At 42.8% G+C, this 19,644-nt stretch overlaps 2 protein-coding genes across 3 annotated transcripts; both read left to right on the top strand.

Annotated features, from left to right (window-relative positions):
• Positions 1-909: 909 nt before the first annotated feature.
• LOC133896199 (MYB-like transcription factor ODO1) lies at positions 910-5,291 on the top strand. 2 transcript variants are annotated; one of them, XM_062336753.1, is made up of 3 exons: positions 910-1,516; positions 2,678-2,982; positions 4,515-5,291. In XM_062336753.1, exons 2-3 carry the CDS (start codon positions 2,720-2,722, stop codon positions 5,005-5,007), a joined length of 756 nt encoding a protein of 251 aa, XP_062192737.1. In that variant the 5' UTR covers positions 910-1,516; positions 2,678-2,719; the 3' UTR covers positions 5,008-5,291. The 2 variants fall into 2 exon arrangements, with proteins under 2 accessions (XP_062192737.1, XP_062192736.1); XM_062336752.1 differs by having other exon boundaries at positions 1,607-2,982.
• Positions 5,292-9,132: 3,841 nt separating this feature from the next.
• Positions 9,133-11,172, top strand: LOC133895685 (flavonoid 3'-monooxygenase CYP75B137-like). Its single transcript, XM_062336155.1, has 2 exons — positions 9,133-10,255; positions 10,332-11,172. Exons 1-2 carry the CDS (start codon positions 9,353-9,355, stop codon positions 10,974-10,976), a joined length of 1,548 nt encoding a protein of 515 aa, XP_062192139.1. The 5' UTR covers positions 9,133-9,352; the 3' UTR covers positions 10,977-11,172.
• The last annotated feature ends 8,472 nt before the right edge of the window (positions 11,173-19,644 follow it).

Raw genomic sequence — 19,644 nt, 5'->3', positions numbered from 1 at the left:
TCAAGCTACATGTAGAGCTGTCCGGAAACAGTCAGAAATATATACAAACTCCATCAAGCGCTGTTAAGCAAGAGAGTGTCTTAATTTAATTAACCACCATCTAAAGTCAATGAATACTTAGTGGGGGGGGGGGTGCAGAAGTTAGGATTCACAGCAATTTTCTCCTTTTAGATTTTCTCTGGGACAATTGGATTTCAATTTGAAAATTTATATGATGGTAGATCCTTGACTACTAGCTCTACAATTTTTTTTGGGAGTTCTCATATTATGTTTTGATAACAAAGCAATAGTTTTATCATTATAGCAGTATAACACCTAGCGTGTGTTCTGCAGTTGATGTCTTCTAGAAATGCACTTCACAACTTATAACTTTCTGCGTAAACATTGGAAGTCAGGATGGAATAGACCTACGACCTAGGAAAAAAATATTATCTAAAAGCAAACTTCTGTTTACTGTTTTCAGAACAGGAATACATATAAGTTCCTGGGGATAGCAACAGTACACTGAGAGTAAAAAATTAGCAGATACAGTTGTTGTGGTGCAGCCATTTTCTTTGGTTGGATTTTTTCTTTGATTTTATCCAATATGTATATATTTCTAGATGAAATGAGATAATTATTTCTTCAATTGAAAGGCTGTCTCTTAATATGACAGTATACGTGAGATTGGATCTCATTTCTCTAGAAACAATAAGCCGTTCAAGTTTCAGTCTCCTTGTACTATAATTATCTAGAAATAATAAGATGCTCAAGTTTTAGCACACTGCCTTTTGCAGATTGATTTTTCCTGCAAATGCAGATTCAGTGAAGACCAGATCAATGGCTTGTAACTGGTGCGTCTTTGAGGGCACTCGGCCGAGTGTCAGGATTCTGCTGCGGGAGATCAATGAGGAGGTACGGCTTTGTATTCGATCATTTATTTTCTTAATATAATGACACGCAGCTCTCCTACACGTTCGAGAAAAAATGGCATGTTCTGGTCTCATGGATGTGTTAGCATTGTATCCCAGAAGATTACTGCCATTCCATCAGCAGTTGCTAGCATTTTTCTTGCAGCTTACACAGCATAAATTAGCTCCTGTAGGCTGTAGTTGTCCAAAATATTCTTCTGCTGCCAGACCTGTGTCTGAACAGCATTTATAGACAAGTTTGGTGATTGATTGATTGAAGATGCCCCTTCTTATATCAATATTCCAAAGCATGTACCACTGAATTGACATTATTTTCTTGTTGCAGCGTGCAGTCATTTCTTCCTCTATTCCTCATGTCGGCAGATTCTTAAGCTGTCCCTTGCTGTCCTTTCTGAGTAGAAGTAAGATGACTCATTTCTTTTCCCCTTTTTTGGTGAATAGGCTCTGAAGAGTTTGGTGGATTAAGAAACTATAGTTCTTATCCCTTCTTTGCATCATGTTACGGAATAACCAGTCTACTTACACAATGAGTAGGACATGCGGTTGTTCTTTTAGCAAACAGGCAAGAGAGCTGCACATCTTTGCATTAAGAAGGATAAAACGAGGTGATGTACTGCTTTCCCAAATCTAATCAATTAATTGTTGTTTTTTCTCCTCTGGTGTACTACTGAAATGGAGAGGCTAAGCTTTTCCAGTCGGTTGTAAAGTCCCTGAGAACTACAGATTCGAGGAAGGTGATGTATTGTATGGTTGATATGTGACCCTGTCTGCTCTCATCCTCACTTTTGCTGTCAGACATAAGTGTATACACATGGTAGAAGAAGATCATATTGTTGAGTTCTTGCCTGCTGGTAGCTGACCTTGGCAAAACTCAGTGTCACAAGACCACCAGTCTCAATGATCTTGGATGCTGAATGCTTGAATGTTTCAGCTTTTTTTGATAAATTGGATGCAACAGAAACATCATGGTGTGCACAATGCCATTATATTGGTCCAAACAGATACATTAGACATGCAACTTGCAGAGGACACAGGCAGGTCAGATTGTTCCTCCTGGTTTGATCTGTTATAGTGCACCACCGATGATGAGGTTGTTGATGAAATCGTTTCGTAAGATGGCAATGAAGGCGACACACATATATACTTTTTCCCCTGTGGGAAATGGTCGCAGCAAAAGCTTCGGAAACACCAGATGAGCTGCAGCTTCTATATTCAGAGACAATCACACCTTTGGTTCCTGTGACAGCATTTGCAATCGAATTGTCGTGTTTAACTAGGAAATTGTGATATTCTACCTGCAAGAATTGGGCATTGTTCATTTAAGTTCAGAGTTAATTAATTAAGATCATATCAAGCCTTTGTACCATATCAGAATATTGAAGCACAAGAATCAACTTGGTCACAGATTCTGACACAGTTACGTCTGAGTGAACCTGATCAACAACTCTATTTGTAGTACAACATGATGCTGCAGTACATAAAAATTGCACAGTTTACTATAGGTCGGATTGAGACTCTTGCTTCCAGATCACATTAAATTAACCAAGTCGCGATTACTATCTCCATCAGCAAATAGAAAAGGTTGAAAAGCACAAGACAATTTTTTAGAAAAGATGGAACTCAGTTATAAATATATGCAGGCAGACACCCATTGCAGTTGCAAGGGAGCTGTCACGATCCTTTTGTCTGATGCTTGTCTGTGGAGTTTGGTGGCTCACAACATATATACAATGCAATAGAAGCTTATTGATAGCCTTGTTGTACAGATCTTAATCTGGTGTCAGCTGCAGCTGATAGTAAATTCATCGATGGGGAGGAAGCCGTGCTGTGACAAGCAGGGGGTGAAGCGGGGGCCTTGGACAGCAGAGGAGGACAAGAAGCTCATAAGCTTCATCCTGACGCACGGTCGGTGCTGCTGGCGGGCTGTGCCAAAGCTGGCGGGGCTGCTGCGCTGCGGCAAGAGCTGCCGGCTGCGGTGGACCAACTATCTCCGCCCTGACCTCAAGCGCGGCCTCCTCACCGCAGCGGAGGAGGAGCTCATCATCGATCTCCACGCCAAGCTTGGTAATAGGTACGCTGGCCTGCATGGATGTCTCGTAGTACATACCATGTGTGCATGCATGCGTAAACCTATAAACATCACTGCATATGTTAATCCCTTGCTAGAATGAGCTATTTGCATGCATTCCTGGGCATGGGTGGTGAATTCCCTTGTTTAGTTTGAAGTATCCAAAAAGCCAAATAGCATAGTGAAACTTACATGATACTGAGCTAACTCCATACCTTTCGAAATATAAACTGCATGCACATATCCTGAGGCAGTGATAGCGCAATAAGCAGTGTTTGTATGCTTAAATTCAATCCATATATAGTCCGCTTTGTAGAAATCATACAAGCAATTTGTATGCAGTACTCCTGCGTATTTTATGCGTTTCTTTGTGGATACACAGCTTCTTTGATGCGTACGTGTTTCCTAGTCATCAGAAGACTTGGACTAGCACATTATCTCGCTGTTTTAGATTATTTTAAGCATTACTATTGGTGCCCCCTGGAAGTAAATAAGATTGGTTGACGCCTTGACTGACGGTAGTATGTATAGTCGGACTAGCTAGCTAGTTTGTGGTCGTAAGAATCTACACAAAACATGCAGTGTTACTTACTGTAAAACGATGTCACAATTTTAAAAGCAACTGAATTCACGGTCAACAATTAAGAGTTGCAAAGTCACATGCACTTGTCAAAACCCCTTGGTGCACGGCTTTCCATCAAGACAAACTTATCTAGAAAAAAATAATAGTCTTGATAAAGAAATAAGTCCTTCGATACCAGGATCAACTAATCGACTCTACCTACTTAATTAGAACTGCTATTTTTTGTTTGGAATTGATAGTACTTCAGTTCTTTGGACACTTAGTATTACCTTTTGGAAGATAATACTGTATTATTGTGAGTTTTTCATGGTTATCGAGCTTATTGAAAACAAAAGAGTACTGGGGGGAGGACGTCCCCCCTGGATTTCATTAAGAGAATGCTACATCTCGAACCCAAGCACGATCATGATCGTTAGCAACGTGAGAGGCTTGGCAGTTATCGAGCTTATTGGATCTTGCATAGCATGACCCTATAGTTGGAAAGAGAGTGTTTTCTTCTTTTACTTATTTTTGTTCTCGTCTCTAATAAGTAGTTACCTCTTGGTTCTTTTGTGGCTTTCGGTGTTCTTGCAAAAGTCAAGTTATCTCAAACACCGAATGTAATGGATATCTTTTTCTTAATCGTTGCATTTCAGATCAGCGGTCAATGATACACTGATGTAGACTCCGTATCTGCATGTGAGTTGAAAAGCACTTAAAAATTAAAGGGCGATAGTAATAGCGTTGATCAGGTCATTCTCAAGCTCTTTACATGTAGCACAAACTCCACTTTCAGAAGCATGAAGCACGCATTTGCGAAAATGATTGAAATGTGTAAATTAATACATTGCTTCGCATTCAGCAAGCTGCAAAATGAATCAAAAGGGCTGGTCTTTTCACCCATGTGTTTTTTTTCTCTAAAAACAAAATATTAATACCTTTTCTTCACTCGTGATGACTTGCATCCGTGCAGATGGTCCAAGATTGCTGCCAAGTTACCTGGGCGAACAGACAACGAGATTAAGAACCACTGGAACACTCACATCAGGAAGAAACTCGTCAAGATGGGCATCGACCCTGCCACGCACCAGCCTCTGGCCAACACCAAGGCAGCTACAACCGGATCAGCTAAATCCAGCGACACCGGAGACGAGCAGAACTTGAAGGAAGGCAGCCCTGGGGACATGGCAATGCCCACTGACTCGTCGGAGCAATCCAGCGGGCCAGATCCAAGCACCAACGCCAGTGACCAAGACCAGGATCTGCTGGTGAATTGGCTGTTGGAGGCGGAGGAGCCATGGCTAAATTTTACAAGCGGCAATGATGATGGGCTCAGCATTGTCTCGGCGCCTTTGCCATGGGATGATGCAACAGACTGGCTGCTTGACTACCAAGATTTTGGCATGGACAGCTCGAACTTGATCAACAATTCAACGGTTCACAGCTCAAATGGATCAAACCTCTAAAGATCGGAGACATACAAACTGCGGGTGTGCGTGCACTGCCCTGCTCCCAGTATAGACAATAGATACATACATGAATAAGATTGTGGTAAGAGATAGGCATGAGGCATATTTAGACCGTAGAATAGTGATAGCTTACCCTTAAAAGCAAGGGTTTTGTGTTCATAGAACCCTAAGTTTCTCAGCATGGCAAGTGGTAGAACTACAAGTCTACAACCCTCTGCTGTAAACATGCATTACATCCTTTGTACACAAATGTATGCTTCTATATAAAAAAAGTTACAGAACATGTATGTGGCTGGGTAATGCTTGTAGGTTGCTTTTAACTTAGCTCATTGTTATGTGCAAGTTGAGTCGGGGCTTTGAGTTGGGCGATGGCGAGATACATCTCCCCGTTGCAATCCATGGCGACTTCAGAGTTTCGAACAAGTTAGAGACTAGCCATCCTCCTAGCGACTTGTTCCAATAGTCAGACGCAAGCTTGTGATATACATTATAGTGTCTGGAAGGACTAGTGACAATTGTATGATAGGTCATGAGATGAACATTCAGAGGCCAAACGGGGCATTGTGTCGTCCATTTCCCTGATAAAGATGTGCGAGCCTAAAGAGGGATTCAGTGAAACACTTATCAGTAGGACAAACGTTGGCAGTCACGAAACAGGGCACAAGAGAGACGCTAGAATCACCAACTCATCACAAGACACAAGCTTAGGCGCCCTGGGACCTTTTGTTTTTTTTTAGATCGCCCTGGGACCTATGGTTAGGTGAAGAAACGGGATCCGTCAGAGACAACTCATTTGCAGAGTGAACTTCCTTTGGAGCTCGATCGCCGTCAAACTCTCGAGTCTGCAGTGCATTCTGCGACAAGGTCTTGATCTCATGTATGCATAGAAAAGGTGGTTCTGTTGGGTAATCCTAATCTCAGCCTTGTTTATTGATGGTGATGGGAGCTCCTGCTCAAGAATTTAGGCGTACACTCCTATTACTGAAGCCTGACACTCAACTGCAGGTGATTAAATTGATGGACAGGGTCGCTGGAGTTGGTGGTGGAGTTGCTGTGTGGTGATGATGCTTTCAGCTTTGGTTTTCTTATGCAGCGCGTAGAGGGTAAAGAAAGACATGATGAGCACAGGGTATGAAGTATGATATGATAGGACTGAAACAGGAGGCAGGCCGCTGAAATGCTGAATGCTCTGCTCCTGCTTTCTGTGACTGACCTGGCTAGATGAATTGAAGTGGCAGTCATCTCGAGCCCTTCAGAAATGTGTAGCACCGGCTACTGCCTTACTGGTGCCTCGGCTCCTTGGATTGGATTGGATTGGATGAAAGTCCAACGCCGATACCTGATGCAATCCGTGCTCAAGATGGCGAAGCCAGTATGAGCCGGGCGGCGACGGCGAGGCAGCCGCGGGGACCTGCTGAAACAGAATATGACAGCCCAGTTTCGCATTTCGCGCGAGCCGAACTGTTGTTGGACGTGAGCGGAATTAGGCCTTTCAGCCCAGGCTGCGTTTGGGTTTGTCTTTGTTGACTACAGTTGAATTTTCTCGTGTGGCCCGACTTCAGCCGCAGCCTTGGACCAAGAAGCTGAGCTCAATCAAAGATAGTCGCTCTGTTTCGAGGCAAACTTCTTTTTTAGATCAATTGTTTTGAGGCAAACTGGGTCGAACAAACGAGCCTGGTTTGGAAACATGACCTTTGTAATCAGACGGTTCGTGATATTAATTAAATTACATGCAGCTCTTCTACGAGTTTGAAAAAAAAAAACATGATCTTGTTGTGCTGCCCAGCTGGCTGCTTTCACAAGGCCCGACGGCCGGCCCCGACCGAATTCCTTGCCCGTCGTAGGTCCATGAACAAGAAGTCGTTGCGGTTCATGTATACTTCCATAAAATATAAAAATTACAGTAGGATTAAAAGATTTTTATTATATATCTGAGTTTATCAAACAATCACCGTGTAAAGATTATTCTTATCCCTTCTTTTAAAAATATGTTTAATTTTATATTAATTATATTTTATATCTAAATATTCAATATTTCTCTTCTATATATTTTAAAAATATTTTTAATCTATTATAATTTATTTTTTATATCTAGACCTATGATATTTATCATCCATATAATGTATCACATCAGATCAGATCAAATCAGCATCCCATCAAGTGCTGTCTGCTGACCAGATCACCAAAACCATGCGCGTGCTGCGTCAAGCCCCACCTCCCCATGGCGGAAAAATATCTATTGCAACGGTGGATCTTAATGCGGTGGAGTGGGGACAGCGATACTCTGCAGTGGAGAACAAAAATGTATTTTACTGTAGCAGAAGGAACAGTAAACATGAGTACATGAACAGGAATTTGCAGTTACACTGCAGACAAAATACTGCAGCAACAATATTCCGTTATACTGTAGCGACGCTTTCTACTGTTCATTTGTTACTGTAGCATCCGATCTGATCCGTTAATTTTTGATCTGATGGCTGATAAGAGGTGCTAATGCACTTTACTGTAGCCCTCTGATCCCGATCGGTGGAGTGGATCTCCCCAGGACTGCGCAGTTTGCTCGGTGGCCGTTGTCCCCTCCCTTAATGCTTTGTCTACTTAAACTACTTACAGAAATAGTACTAAAAGCTAACGTGTCGAGAAAATTTCCTAAATGCCCAGCAATAGTCAGGTCGGATCCGGACGAGGCAGATCCGTGCCTGACCCATCACCAGAACCATTTGCCTTTATCCGCACCCGTGAAGAGTGACAGGCAAATTTTTGTACATGTGTCTTTGTCCGTCGGATATTCAAAACTCGTCGGGTCACCCGTGGGTACCAATGCCTGTCTCGGGGGGAGAGACGCGAGCGGATGGATGGATGGATCTACGGCGTGCTCGTATTGTGAATAGATTTGCAGCGACGGCGGTGATCAGCTAGGGGCTCGAACGTCGACGGCGGTCGGCTGGGGGAGGGAAGCGGGCGGCGACGGTAGGGCGTGAGTGAGCGGTGATGGGCGGCTAGGGGAAAGGTGCGAGCGGGCGACAACAGCGAGACACGAGTGGGCAAGCGGGTGGCCTGCCAAGTGGGAGCGGCAGAGTGAGATGTGAGCTAGCGGTGGCAGCCGGCTAGGGGACGACCGTAGGTGGCTGACGATAACTACCATGGGCGGGCGGCAGTGGTCGACTGGGGAAGGGGCACGGGCGACTTACAAGCGGCTGGGGAGGGGCGCAGACAGGCATGGCTTAACGGCGGCGACCAGTTCGATCGGGGCGGGGATGGGGATGAGAGTGGGGGATTGGGAATGGGTGTTGGCCGGCTGGGTGGGTGAGGGACTAGAGGTGGGGGTTGAGCCGGTGGGGTGAATAGGTTGGGCTGGAGTCAACAATTAGATAGTGGATTAGGTCAACAGTGCATATCAAGTATGCCCGTGACTGTGAGTATTGAAATGTCGTCTAGAGGAGGGTGAATAGGCGAAATCTAAAAATTCTGCGAACTTAAAACAGCGGATTAAAAAAGTTCGGACCTTCCACACTTTTGATTTTAGCTTTTCTAAAAAGCTAATTTTTGATTTTAGCTTTGAGATTTTACGATATTTTTTTGACTTCTCGGCACACTATTTCTCAGAAAAGCTACTGTCAGCTAGCTTCTCAGCTTCTAATTCATTTCCTAAAAACAGACTTCTGTCTTCTGCAAAAACCACTTCTCAGTAAACCCATTTATTTATATTTCTGATTTTTAAACTTCTAACAAAAAAACAGAAAATAAAAACAGCCAGAAACAAACAAGCCTTAAGTTTTGTACGGAGATACCCTCCCCATGGCTGAAAAACAAAAGAAAATAAAATCGTATGGCATCTTCCGTTGCCAACGAGACGGGACCTCCACTTGGCTGGAAAACAAAAGAAAATAAAAACGCATGGGCATGTTCCGTTCCCGACGAGACGGGCACGTTAGTATGTGGTGGCGCCAATCCCTCCGGTTGGGCATCACACATCCAAACAACGTGCACACCAGACCCTGCACACTTGCACAGCATGCCACCTCGAATTGGCCAAATCCCATGACTCTCTGGAAAGATCTGCCAAGCCAAGCGAGACACTGCAGCCAAGGGGCCCATGCTTTTGGTTTGCATCGACGGGCGTGGGACGTGGCTTTGTTTTTGCGGTGGGACGGCGGCCGGGCGCGGTGACGCGAGCTTGCCGGAACGAGACAAGCGTCGCATCTCTGTGCCTCTGTGCTTCCGTCCAGAAGTCAAGATGCCGCGCCGGCCGGTATATTTGCCGTCCAATCGTTAGTTTACATCCCACGCGTGCGAGCTGCTCTTCTTCTTGGCATCGAATTGTGTCTGCGGCACTGCAACCATGGATACTGCCACCACCACGACTCTTCTCTACGCGGCGCTCCTCGCGGCGGCGTTCCTCTACCTCGCCGCCGTCCGGCGCGCCCGCAGCAGCGGCCTTCCGCCGGGGCCGACGGGGCTGCCGCTCGTGGGCAGCCTGCTGTCGCTCGACCCGGAGCTGCACGTCTACTTCGCGCGCCTCGCCGCCAGGTACGGGCCCATCTTCTCCATCCGCCTCGGCTCCAAGCTGGGCGTCGTCGTCACCTCCCCCGCGCTGGCGCGCGAGGTGCTGCGCGAGCAGGACCTGGTGTTCGCCAACCGGGACACCCCGGACGCCGCGCGCTCCATCTCCTACGGCGGCGGGCAGAACATCGTCTGGAACCCCGTGGGCCCCACGTGGCGCCTGCTCCGCCGGGTCTGCGTCCGCGAGATGCTCAGCCCCGCCGGGCTCGACAACGTGCACGGCCTCCGCTGGCGGGAGTTCAGGGCCACGCTCCGACACCTGCACGACGTGTCCGGCACGCCCGTCGACGTCGGCGCGCAGATGTTCCTCACCACGATGAACGTCATCACGGGCACGCTGTGGGGGGGCAACATCGGCAGCGAGAGCGAGCGCGCCGCGGTCGGAAAGGAGTTCCGGCACCTCGTCGCGGAGATCACCGTGATGCTCGGCGCGCCCAACTTGTCCGACTTCTTCCCGGCTCTGGCGCGGTTCGACCTGCAGGGCATCCGCAGGAAGTCAGACGTGCTCAAGGAGCGGTTCAACGAGATGTTCGCCAGGATCATAGAGCAGAGAGTCAAGGCCGAACAGGCCGGCGGCGAGGCCGCCGCGCCGGACTTCTTGGAGTACATGCTCGGTCTGGAGAAGGAAGGCGGCGACGGGAAGACCCCTTTCACCATGACCAACGTCAAGGCCCTGCTCATGGTAATCTCTTCTCGCCATTAGCTACTAATTAACCAGTATTAGTACTTGACATCTAATGCGTCCAATAATACGACAGGACATGGTGGTCGGGGGGACAGAGACGACGTCGAACACCGTGGAGTGGGCCATGGCTGAGATGATGCAGAAGCCGCGGATACTGAACAAAGTGCGGGAGGAGCTGGACGCGGTGGTGGGGAGGGACGTCGTGGTGGAGGAGTCGCACCTCCCGCAGCTGCACTACCTGCACGCCGTGATCAAGGAGACGCTCCGGCTGCACCCGGCGCTGCCGCTGATGGTGCCGCACTGCCCCAACGCGGACGCGACGGTCGGCGGCTACCGCGTCCCGGCGGGCTGCCGCGTGTTCGTGAACGTGTGGGCGATCCAGAGGGACCCCGCGGTGTGGAAGGACCCGCTGGAGTTCATCCCGGAGCGGTTCTTGGCCGGCGACGACAGCGACAGCGGGCGCAAGTGGGACTTCAGCGGCAGCGAGCTAGACTACATCCCGTTCGGATCCGGGAGGAGGATCTGCGCGGGCATCGCCATGGCGGAGAGGATGACGGCCTACTCGCTGGCGATGCTGCTTCACGCGTTCGACTGGGAGCTGCCGCCCGGCGCGCGCCTCGACCTGACCGAGCGGTTTGCGATCGTCATGAAGAAGGCCATACCGCTGGTGGCCGTGCCGACGCCAAGGCTGTCCAAGCCTGAACTCTACTCCACCTAGCTCGATCCACCGAACATATCGTTGGCACGAGCCTATAACCACTTCAGTATGCTACAAATTTGCCCTTCTCGTGATGCTGGTGGTGTTCGCTCCAAAGTTTAATACTCATACTTAATCAAAGCTCCATTTGTTTATAGTTATTTGATTATTCTATGATTACAAGATATGGACATTGATGCATATGTCGTTGCAACTATCTGACTGTCTTCCCATAAAAAACTTTCCGGCTGTCACATGGAAGCAAGGGGCAAGTTGCAGCACTAGGATTCGCTGCACTGCCTAATTAGCCCGCGCAATTGCGTTGCACGGCTAGAGCTGATTGGATCATCTTTTCAGCAATAGAGTGCTTAGAGGAGGTGTTAATGGAAAAAAACTGTTTTTTTTTTCTTAACCGTAGTAGCACATATGCTTAGACGGAGGGTAAGTTGCTTATTCAAGCACCACTGCTTATATTAATGCTAACATAAAAGTTAATCATATTATATCAGTGCTAATAAAAAATTAATCATATTTAATTATATGTAGTCTTTGTTTGTATTGGAAATTACAATTTTTAAACACATATAGTCTTTATTTACATTAAAAATTACAATTTTTATGTAGGTGCTTAACACTCTCTTTCTTTAAGCACATAGCATTGTTTATGCCCTAACTAGCTAGCTAGGTGGCCCACGCTAATAGTGTGGCTAGTCTCGATGCAATATTTTGTCATGATAACATTTAATTAAAAATATGATATTTTTATTATTTATTTTATTTTATTTGGACTCTTTATTTATTTAGATAGTTTGCTTTCCAAACCGTATGGCAATCGAGCTGCTAATTTTCTATAATTTTTTATTCTAAAATTTAGCTATTTATTAATCATATTTGATATAGACTCTTTAGTTTAATCTAATCCGCTAGATGTTCATAGTAATAAGTGGTCTATATCATTTTTTATTATTTAATTTCGAATTTAGCTATTTATTAATTATATTTGATATAGACTTTTTGATTTAATCTAGATCGTTATATACTTATAATAATGAGTGGTCTAGAGTCTTTTTTTTTCAGATTAACGTGGTAATTTCGTGGTCTTGAGAGCAAATATTGTGACTCTATTTTCCATTCAAATATTAAGATAATAAATTTTAATTTATATGGTTAAAATTGTTACTATAATTATTATACAATTCAAATGTATATAATTAAAGATATATGGTCTTTGATGTGTACCTTTGATCATTATTTTCTATTATAGTATATTTATAAAATCCAATATATTTATGAGTTTTGAAGGTATATTTTAAGACAAATCTACACGCACCATTTTCATATTTTCAAATTAAATATTTTAAAAGTTACTGATTGCCAAATTTTCAATTGTTTGATCAGACTTTGTCTAAAATGTCAAGTATTTTTTTTACCGAGAGTGTATAATATAGCAGCACCAATTAAATATAAGTTGTTCTTTTTTAATTTATTATTTTATTAACTCAAATTTTTTTGGTAAATAAAGCATATTATGTTATCTACAGTGGTTGAGCCATTTCTTAAGTTGATTCTTGTAGGAGGCATGATTCGGCTATGTATCCTTATTGTATCTTTCTTAAGTTAGTTGTTGGCCTAATGGGCCTAGTCATCTATAATATTAAGCCAGCTCAAATTATTATCTTTTCCTTCGGTAAATAGGCCAGTAGGATATCTACAGTATTGGGCCCTCTTTTTAGTTGATTCTTGAAGACAAGCTTGATTTGATTCTCTATATCCCTATTAGTCGTATATAAGATTAAGTCACTTTACGAGCAACTATCACTAACGCACATGTTTTGAAGATACAATAAAATATGATATATTTTGAAGATATATCACTATCGTACATGTGTCTTTCATCTGATATGGTATGTTTTATAACCACCGTGAGGTAGATAAGGTATACACCGATATTCTAGACAGTTTGTCGTGTTTTTCACAGAAGCGATCCCAGATTAAAGAGTCCTCTAGATATTTAAAAGTAATACAATCTAAAAAAATTATACGCAGTGATTTTCTCCGGCCCGACTATATAAGAAGGAGAGTGATACATCCAAGAGGGGCAGATCCCAAGGAATAAGATAATCGAATCTTAGGAGAGAGCCATTGAATACAAATTGGACAAGTAATACAGAGTAAGTCTAGTCAGGAAGGAGCAGATACAACCCATTACATCGTGTCACGATTAGATTTATCTTATAAGAGTTTTAAGATTTAGAATATGAGAGAACTCGTCGAGATATTTAGAATTAAATCTAAACACATCCTTATCATAATTATTTTTTTTCTGAAAATAATCAAGTTGGAACATGAAGTTGATTTATTATTCTAAGGAATACCTAAACATGTATAAAATCGTGCATTCTCCTATTAGATACACATAGTTGATAAGCAGATATACATACTTAAAATAAATATTTGCACAATTAACATTACCTATCGTCAACGTCAGCCAAAGTCTATTTGGATCTATTGCTTGCGATTCAATCTTACCGAGGATTTATCTCACCAAAGAGAGCCGGATGTTTTGCTTTTTTGCGATTTTCTAGTTTTTCTCTTTTTTTATTAGCACGTTTCATCTAAAACTATCGTGGACAGAGAAGAAGCCTTCAATCAGTAAATATAAAGATTGACTTCTACCATTCGTATTAATTGAAACGGTATAAATTACTATTGTTCATCTCCTTCAGTCTTTGCTGTGAGCTTGTTCCACTCATGTCTGCAGGAGTTTGAGTACCATGATGCACTTGGTTAGTTGTTCCAGTCACAGTTCCAGTCATACACTAGCCTGCAGCAATCCCTGTGCCTTGAGATTACAAGCAACCAGGAAATGCCATCATGTCAATCCTGCACAGGGAAGCGTCTCGTGAGCACACATTTAGGTTGTGTTTGATTTATTAAATGAGATGGTATATATGAATAAGATGATTTATTAAATGAGATGGTATATTCTGTTAACTTCGCTAATCATTTATTTTAGTTTGTGGCTTGTTTGTGGTCAGGGTCGTCAGCTTAATCCTGCTGCCATTAATTTGTTTTCTAGCACGGATTGTCTGATTGCATCATTTTGGGCGAGTGCACGCATGGGTCCTTTTCGATCATTCCTTGTCAGAGATAAAATCCTTCGTCTGTTCCATCTGTTGGCTATTAGAATCCACGTGTTGTATATAATAACAACAAAATGGTCCTTTTTGCAGTTCCGCAAAAAAAAAAAAAAGGGTCCTTTTCTCTCATTGTTTGTGACTTCTGGGTTCCATAAACCATTTTCTGGGCGAAATGTATTATGCATTAATCCCAAACAAAAGGTGATGTTGAACGCAATATCAGCAGAAACAAGAGGAAAAAAATATCTCGGCCCATCATATAGTTTCTTTGTGACTTGTAGTTTCTTTTCTTCCTTTCTTTTTTGCAATTTCCCTTAGAACTGGGAAACTGAAACCATTTACAGTGCTTTTTGGCACGAGAATAATTTTTCCTCTTTTCTTAAGGGCTTAAACGTTTCCTTACAGGCTTGCAAGTTCACTACCTTAAAACTGCTTTATGCTTCTTTTAGTTCTACTAGTCATGGGACCCTACATGTGTAGTGTCTTGTATGTGCGTGGCAAGGCTACGAGGTGCGACCGCGTGGGGGCATGGACTCGGTGGGCCTCGGTAGGACGTTGGCTCGGTCTATATATATGGGCTGCTTGGCGCAGCTGTAGCCTAGGTACGGGTGCAGAAGGCAGGCGAGCGAACGAACCGTAGAGGCAAAATTGCTGAAACAAGACGTGATCGTCCATGCCAAGCGTCATTTTATAGATTGTGCTTGCAGGAGCCGAGATCTGCTTGAACAATGTTAATCCTGCATCTATTAATCTTCTTGCACCGATTGTGTCTGATTGCCACCATGAGGTAGATAAGGTATGCACCGATATTCTAGACAGTTTGTTGTGTTCTTCACAGAAGGGATCTCAGATTGAAGAGTCCTCTGTATATTCAAAAGTAATACAATCTGAAATAATTATACTCAGTGATTTTCTCCGACCTGACTATATAAGAAGAGGAGTGATACATCCAAGAGGGGTAGATCTCAAACAATAAGAGAATCAAATCTCAGGAGAGAGCCATTGAATACAAAATTGGATTAATACAGAGCAAGCCTAGTCAGGAAGGAGTAGATACAACCTATTACGTCGTGTCATGAATAGATTTATCTGATAAAAGTTTCAAGATTTAGAATATAAGAGAACTCGTTGAGATACTTAGAATTAAATTTAAACACATCCTCATGATAATTATCTTTAACTGAGAATAATCAAGTTGGAACATGAAGTTGATTTATTATTCTAAGGAATATCTAAACGTGTATAAAATCGTGCATCTTCCTATTAGATACACATAGTTGATAAGCAGATATACATACTTAAAATAAATATTTGCACAATTAACTTTACCTATCGTCAACGTCAGCCAAAGTCTATTTGGATCTATTGCTTGGGATTCAATCTTACCGAGGATTTATCTCACCAAAGAGAGCCGGATGTTTTGCTTTTTCATGCGATTTTCTAGTTTTTCTCTTTTTTTATTAGCACGTTTCATCTAAAACTATCGGAGCTCTTGAAGAAGTCTTCAATCAATAAATATAAAGCTTGACTTCTACCATTCGTATTAACTGAAACGGTATAAATTACTATTGTTCATCTCCTTCAGTCTTTGCTGTGAGCTTGTTCCACTCATGTCTGCAGGAGTTTGAGTACCATGATGCACTTGGTTAGTTGTTCCAGTCACAGTTCCAGTCATGCACCGGACACTTATCCTCTGCAGTTGTCACTGACAACTGCAGAAAGCAACAGGAGCACTTCGTAGCTATTGATTTGGAGGTGGTTGGATTGGATTAACTGCTACAGTAACACTACAGTACAGATCCGTGATACAGTGTTATCAGACAGTATAGCTACAGTAATTTTCAATAAACAGTGATGCTACAATAACACTACAGTGCAGATCCGTGATACATTGTTATCAGACAGTGTAGGTACAGTAATCTTCAATAAACAATGATTAATTAATGCCGAGGGCTGTAGCAGTAGACTCATATTACTGTAAAACAGTAATTCTCTGCATTAATAGTCATTAATACAAAAGATCCGTGTCCTCATGCACTAGCCTGCAGCAATCCCTGTGCCTTGAGATTACAAGCAACCAGAAAATGCCATCATGTCAATCCTGCACAGGGAAGCGTCTCGCGAGCACACATTTAGGTTTTGTTTGATTTATTAAATGAGACGGTATATATGAATAAGATGATTTTAGATATATTCATGTCTTTACATTTAGTTGTCTAAATCGTATCATCTCATTTAGGACATAGTGATACAGATTCAGAGAATATTCTTTTAACATCCTGTACTACCTATTCAGGAAAATTGGCCAAACGATCTTGTACAGATTTTGTTAACTCCGCTAATTATTTATGGTTAGAGATGATTATTGACTATTATTTTAGTTTGGGGTTTGTTTGTGGTCAGGGTCGTCAGCTTTAAGGACCATTTTAGTTAAACATTAGTTACAGTTAGATATTATCAATCATAACTAATTATTATTGTTAGTATTTAGTGATAATTATTAACAATTTAAGTTATAATTAATTAGAATTAGTAACGATTAGTATTAATTAGCATAGTTTATTGATAATAACAAATATAAAATTATTATTTTTATAAAATAATTAAGTTATACATAGATATAATATATGGTTTTTAAATAATTAAACATGTTTTCGTATCATCCAATACATTTCAAAACACATTCTCGTACCATCTCATACACTTACAAATAATCTATTTATATCATATCATCTGGTATCATCTCATCTATACAGAACGACCATATACCATTTAATTTCATTCAATCAACTAAATACTATCTTAATCAATGCTAAATTAAGTGATGATTCTTCATGCCAAGCGTCATTTAGGCTTTCTTTACAGATTGGGCTTGCAAGATCCGAGATCTTTTGGAACAATATTAATCCTGCTGCCATTAATTTCTTTTCTAGCACGGATTGTCTGATTGCATCGTGTTGGGCGAGTGCACGCATGGGTCCTTTTCGATCATTCCTTGTCAGAGATAAAATCCTTCGTCTGTTCCATCTGTTGGCTATTTGAATCCACGTGTTGTATATAGTAACAACAAAATGGTCCTTTTCGCAGTTCCGCAAAAAATAAAAGGGTCCTTTTCTCTCATTGTTTGTGACTTCTGGATTCCATAAACAATTTTCTGGGCGCAATGTATTATGCATTAATTCCAAAGAAGAGGTGACGCTGAACGCAATATCGGCAGAAACAGGAGGAGAAAATGTCTCGGCCCATCATATAGTTTCTTTGTGACTTGTAGTTTCTTTTCTTCCTTTCTTTTTAGCAATTTCCCTTAGAACTGGGAAACTGACCATTTACAGTGCTTTTTGGTACGAAAATAATTTTCCCTCTTTTCTTAAGGGCTTAAACGTTACCTCACGGGCTGACAAGTTCCCTACCCTAATACTGTTTTATGCTTCTTTTAGTATAACATGTAACTCTCCTACAGTTACGTTTCAAAACAAAAACCCTGAAAACACAAAATGGGTCTCGGCCTCTGGGGCCTTTCATCATTGGGCGTGGGTCAGATTAGAAGCCTAGTGATTACCACCTGGCCCAATGTTGTGAAAAGGGCCGCACGTCAAACTGGCACATATCAGTGTGGCAAATTCGCCGAAGGTTTCTCCATTCATTTTTGCCTAGTTTTTAAACAGTATTCGATGCAGAAGATTACAAACAGTTGAGATCATGCATGCTTCTAATGAAAACGAGGACAAGCTATTCCTTTCCAATGGCCCAACTGACATGTTGGCCAATGACCAACAGGGTTTTTGCCGTCTGTCATTTGCTTTTGGAATCAAAAGGTGCTACCTTGATTGTTTGAATTCTACATGATGACAGTATTTACGGGACAGCGAGGATTATTTTTTGTAGTCCGTACAGCGTTCTGTCATAGAAAGATACACTCACACAAACTTATAATCCCAGAGTTGACTTGCACTTTTAATGTCTATCTCTGCAAGTCTGAATCCTCGGGTCACTTCTGCAATCTCACCGAGCTTCATACCACCCCGTTTGTCTTCGTGGCTCTAGTTTGTGGCTTGTCTGAGGACGACCATGGCGCATCAGGCAGATCATCACCACTGATCATTTTGTCCAGATGGATTCCCTCCCATAATTCTCTTCAAAAAGACAGTTCGTTTCTGAAAAGGAACAAACGAGCAAACTAGTGTTCGTTCCATGTACTCAATCTGCAGTCTGCGCAGTGAACTTGTTTCACTAATGTCTGTAGGAATCCATGCAAGTACATAGCCTAAGCACTTGTTCTGTTATCCCAGTTCCTGACATAGCCTAAAGCAATTAGCAATGCCTTGAGATTACAAGCAACAAAGCAATGCCATTATGCCAACCATGCACAGGAAAGCTCTGGAACAAACAAATCAAACACCTCGTGAGCACAGCTTTAATCAAATGCTGAATTGCTGAAACAAGACATGATTGTCCATGCCAAGCGTCATTTAATAGGTTGTGCTTGCAGGAGCCGAGATCTGCTTGAACAATGTTAATCCTGCATCTATTAGTCTTCTTGCACTGATTGTGTCTGATTGCACTAATCTCCACGGCTTTGCCAACCTCAAAGAGTCAAGAAAGCAAAGGCAAAGGCAATCATAGTCCTCAGGCGATCAGTAGAGAAGCCTTTGTTTTTCAGACCCATCACTGGAGAGGCCTGTCTGTCCGGCAGACGTACACGCGCATTGAAGCGCCTCCATGGATGATGGAGAAGGTAGGAAAAGAACCGGGAGGTCCAAAGGCGAAGGGGGTTAGGTTAGGTGTGAGTGCGCCATCAACTGGGCGACAGGCAGAAGCAGTACCTTTGCTTTGCTTGGGCCTATTCCCATGGAGTACGTTGTTGCATTGCATCGGTTTCAGAACATTTTTCCTGTCGTCTGGCCGTGCAGCTCGGAACAGATTCGGAGGCAGGCTTCAGCTTCACTCTCATGCCCGCACTGCTCGCGTGCAGGGGGGATCAGGTGCTGCCTGCTGGATCGGAATCGTCTGGCTTAATAAGAGAGGAATAGTAAAATGTGAGAAACCGAATAGTACCGTTAAGTGAGAGAGGAATAGTAAAATATGGGAGGACAAACAATACAACTATTTCAAATATTGTAGCAAAAGCATTGCTGCAATCTCACCAGTTTACTAAATTAATTTTACTGTTTATGATACACTGTAGCATAACACCGGTCCATCCATCTGCGATTCATCGGTCCACAGCGATTTAAAGTCACCTAACTTTATCAGTCGGTGTAGTTAGAGGATATGGGGCGTCGCCGTCAGTTTCACGCTCTGATAACTATTGTTGCCTCACAATCTCACATATGTGTGCAGTGGCGGTGTACTGCAGTGGTTGGCACGTCCATGTTTTTCAACCGCGCGTGGTGATTTGACGGCATCACATCAGCGCATGCACGGCACCACAGGGCACGACGCAAGTCGACTAGGCATCCAAGAAACATAACAAGTTGGGAGGAGAATATCTTCTAACGTATATATGGTCTACTGTATTAATAGCATATCTTGTATAGCTGGAAACAATT

The sequence above is a fragment of the Phragmites australis genome, chromosome 16, assembly GCF_958298935.1.
Source record: "Phragmites australis chromosome 16, lpPhrAust1.1, whole genome shotgun sequence".
Taxonomy (NCBI): Eukaryota; Viridiplantae; Streptophyta; class Magnoliopsida; order Poales; family Poaceae; genus Phragmites; species Phragmites australis.
This window is presented reverse-complemented; position numbering and strand designations above follow the sequence as displayed.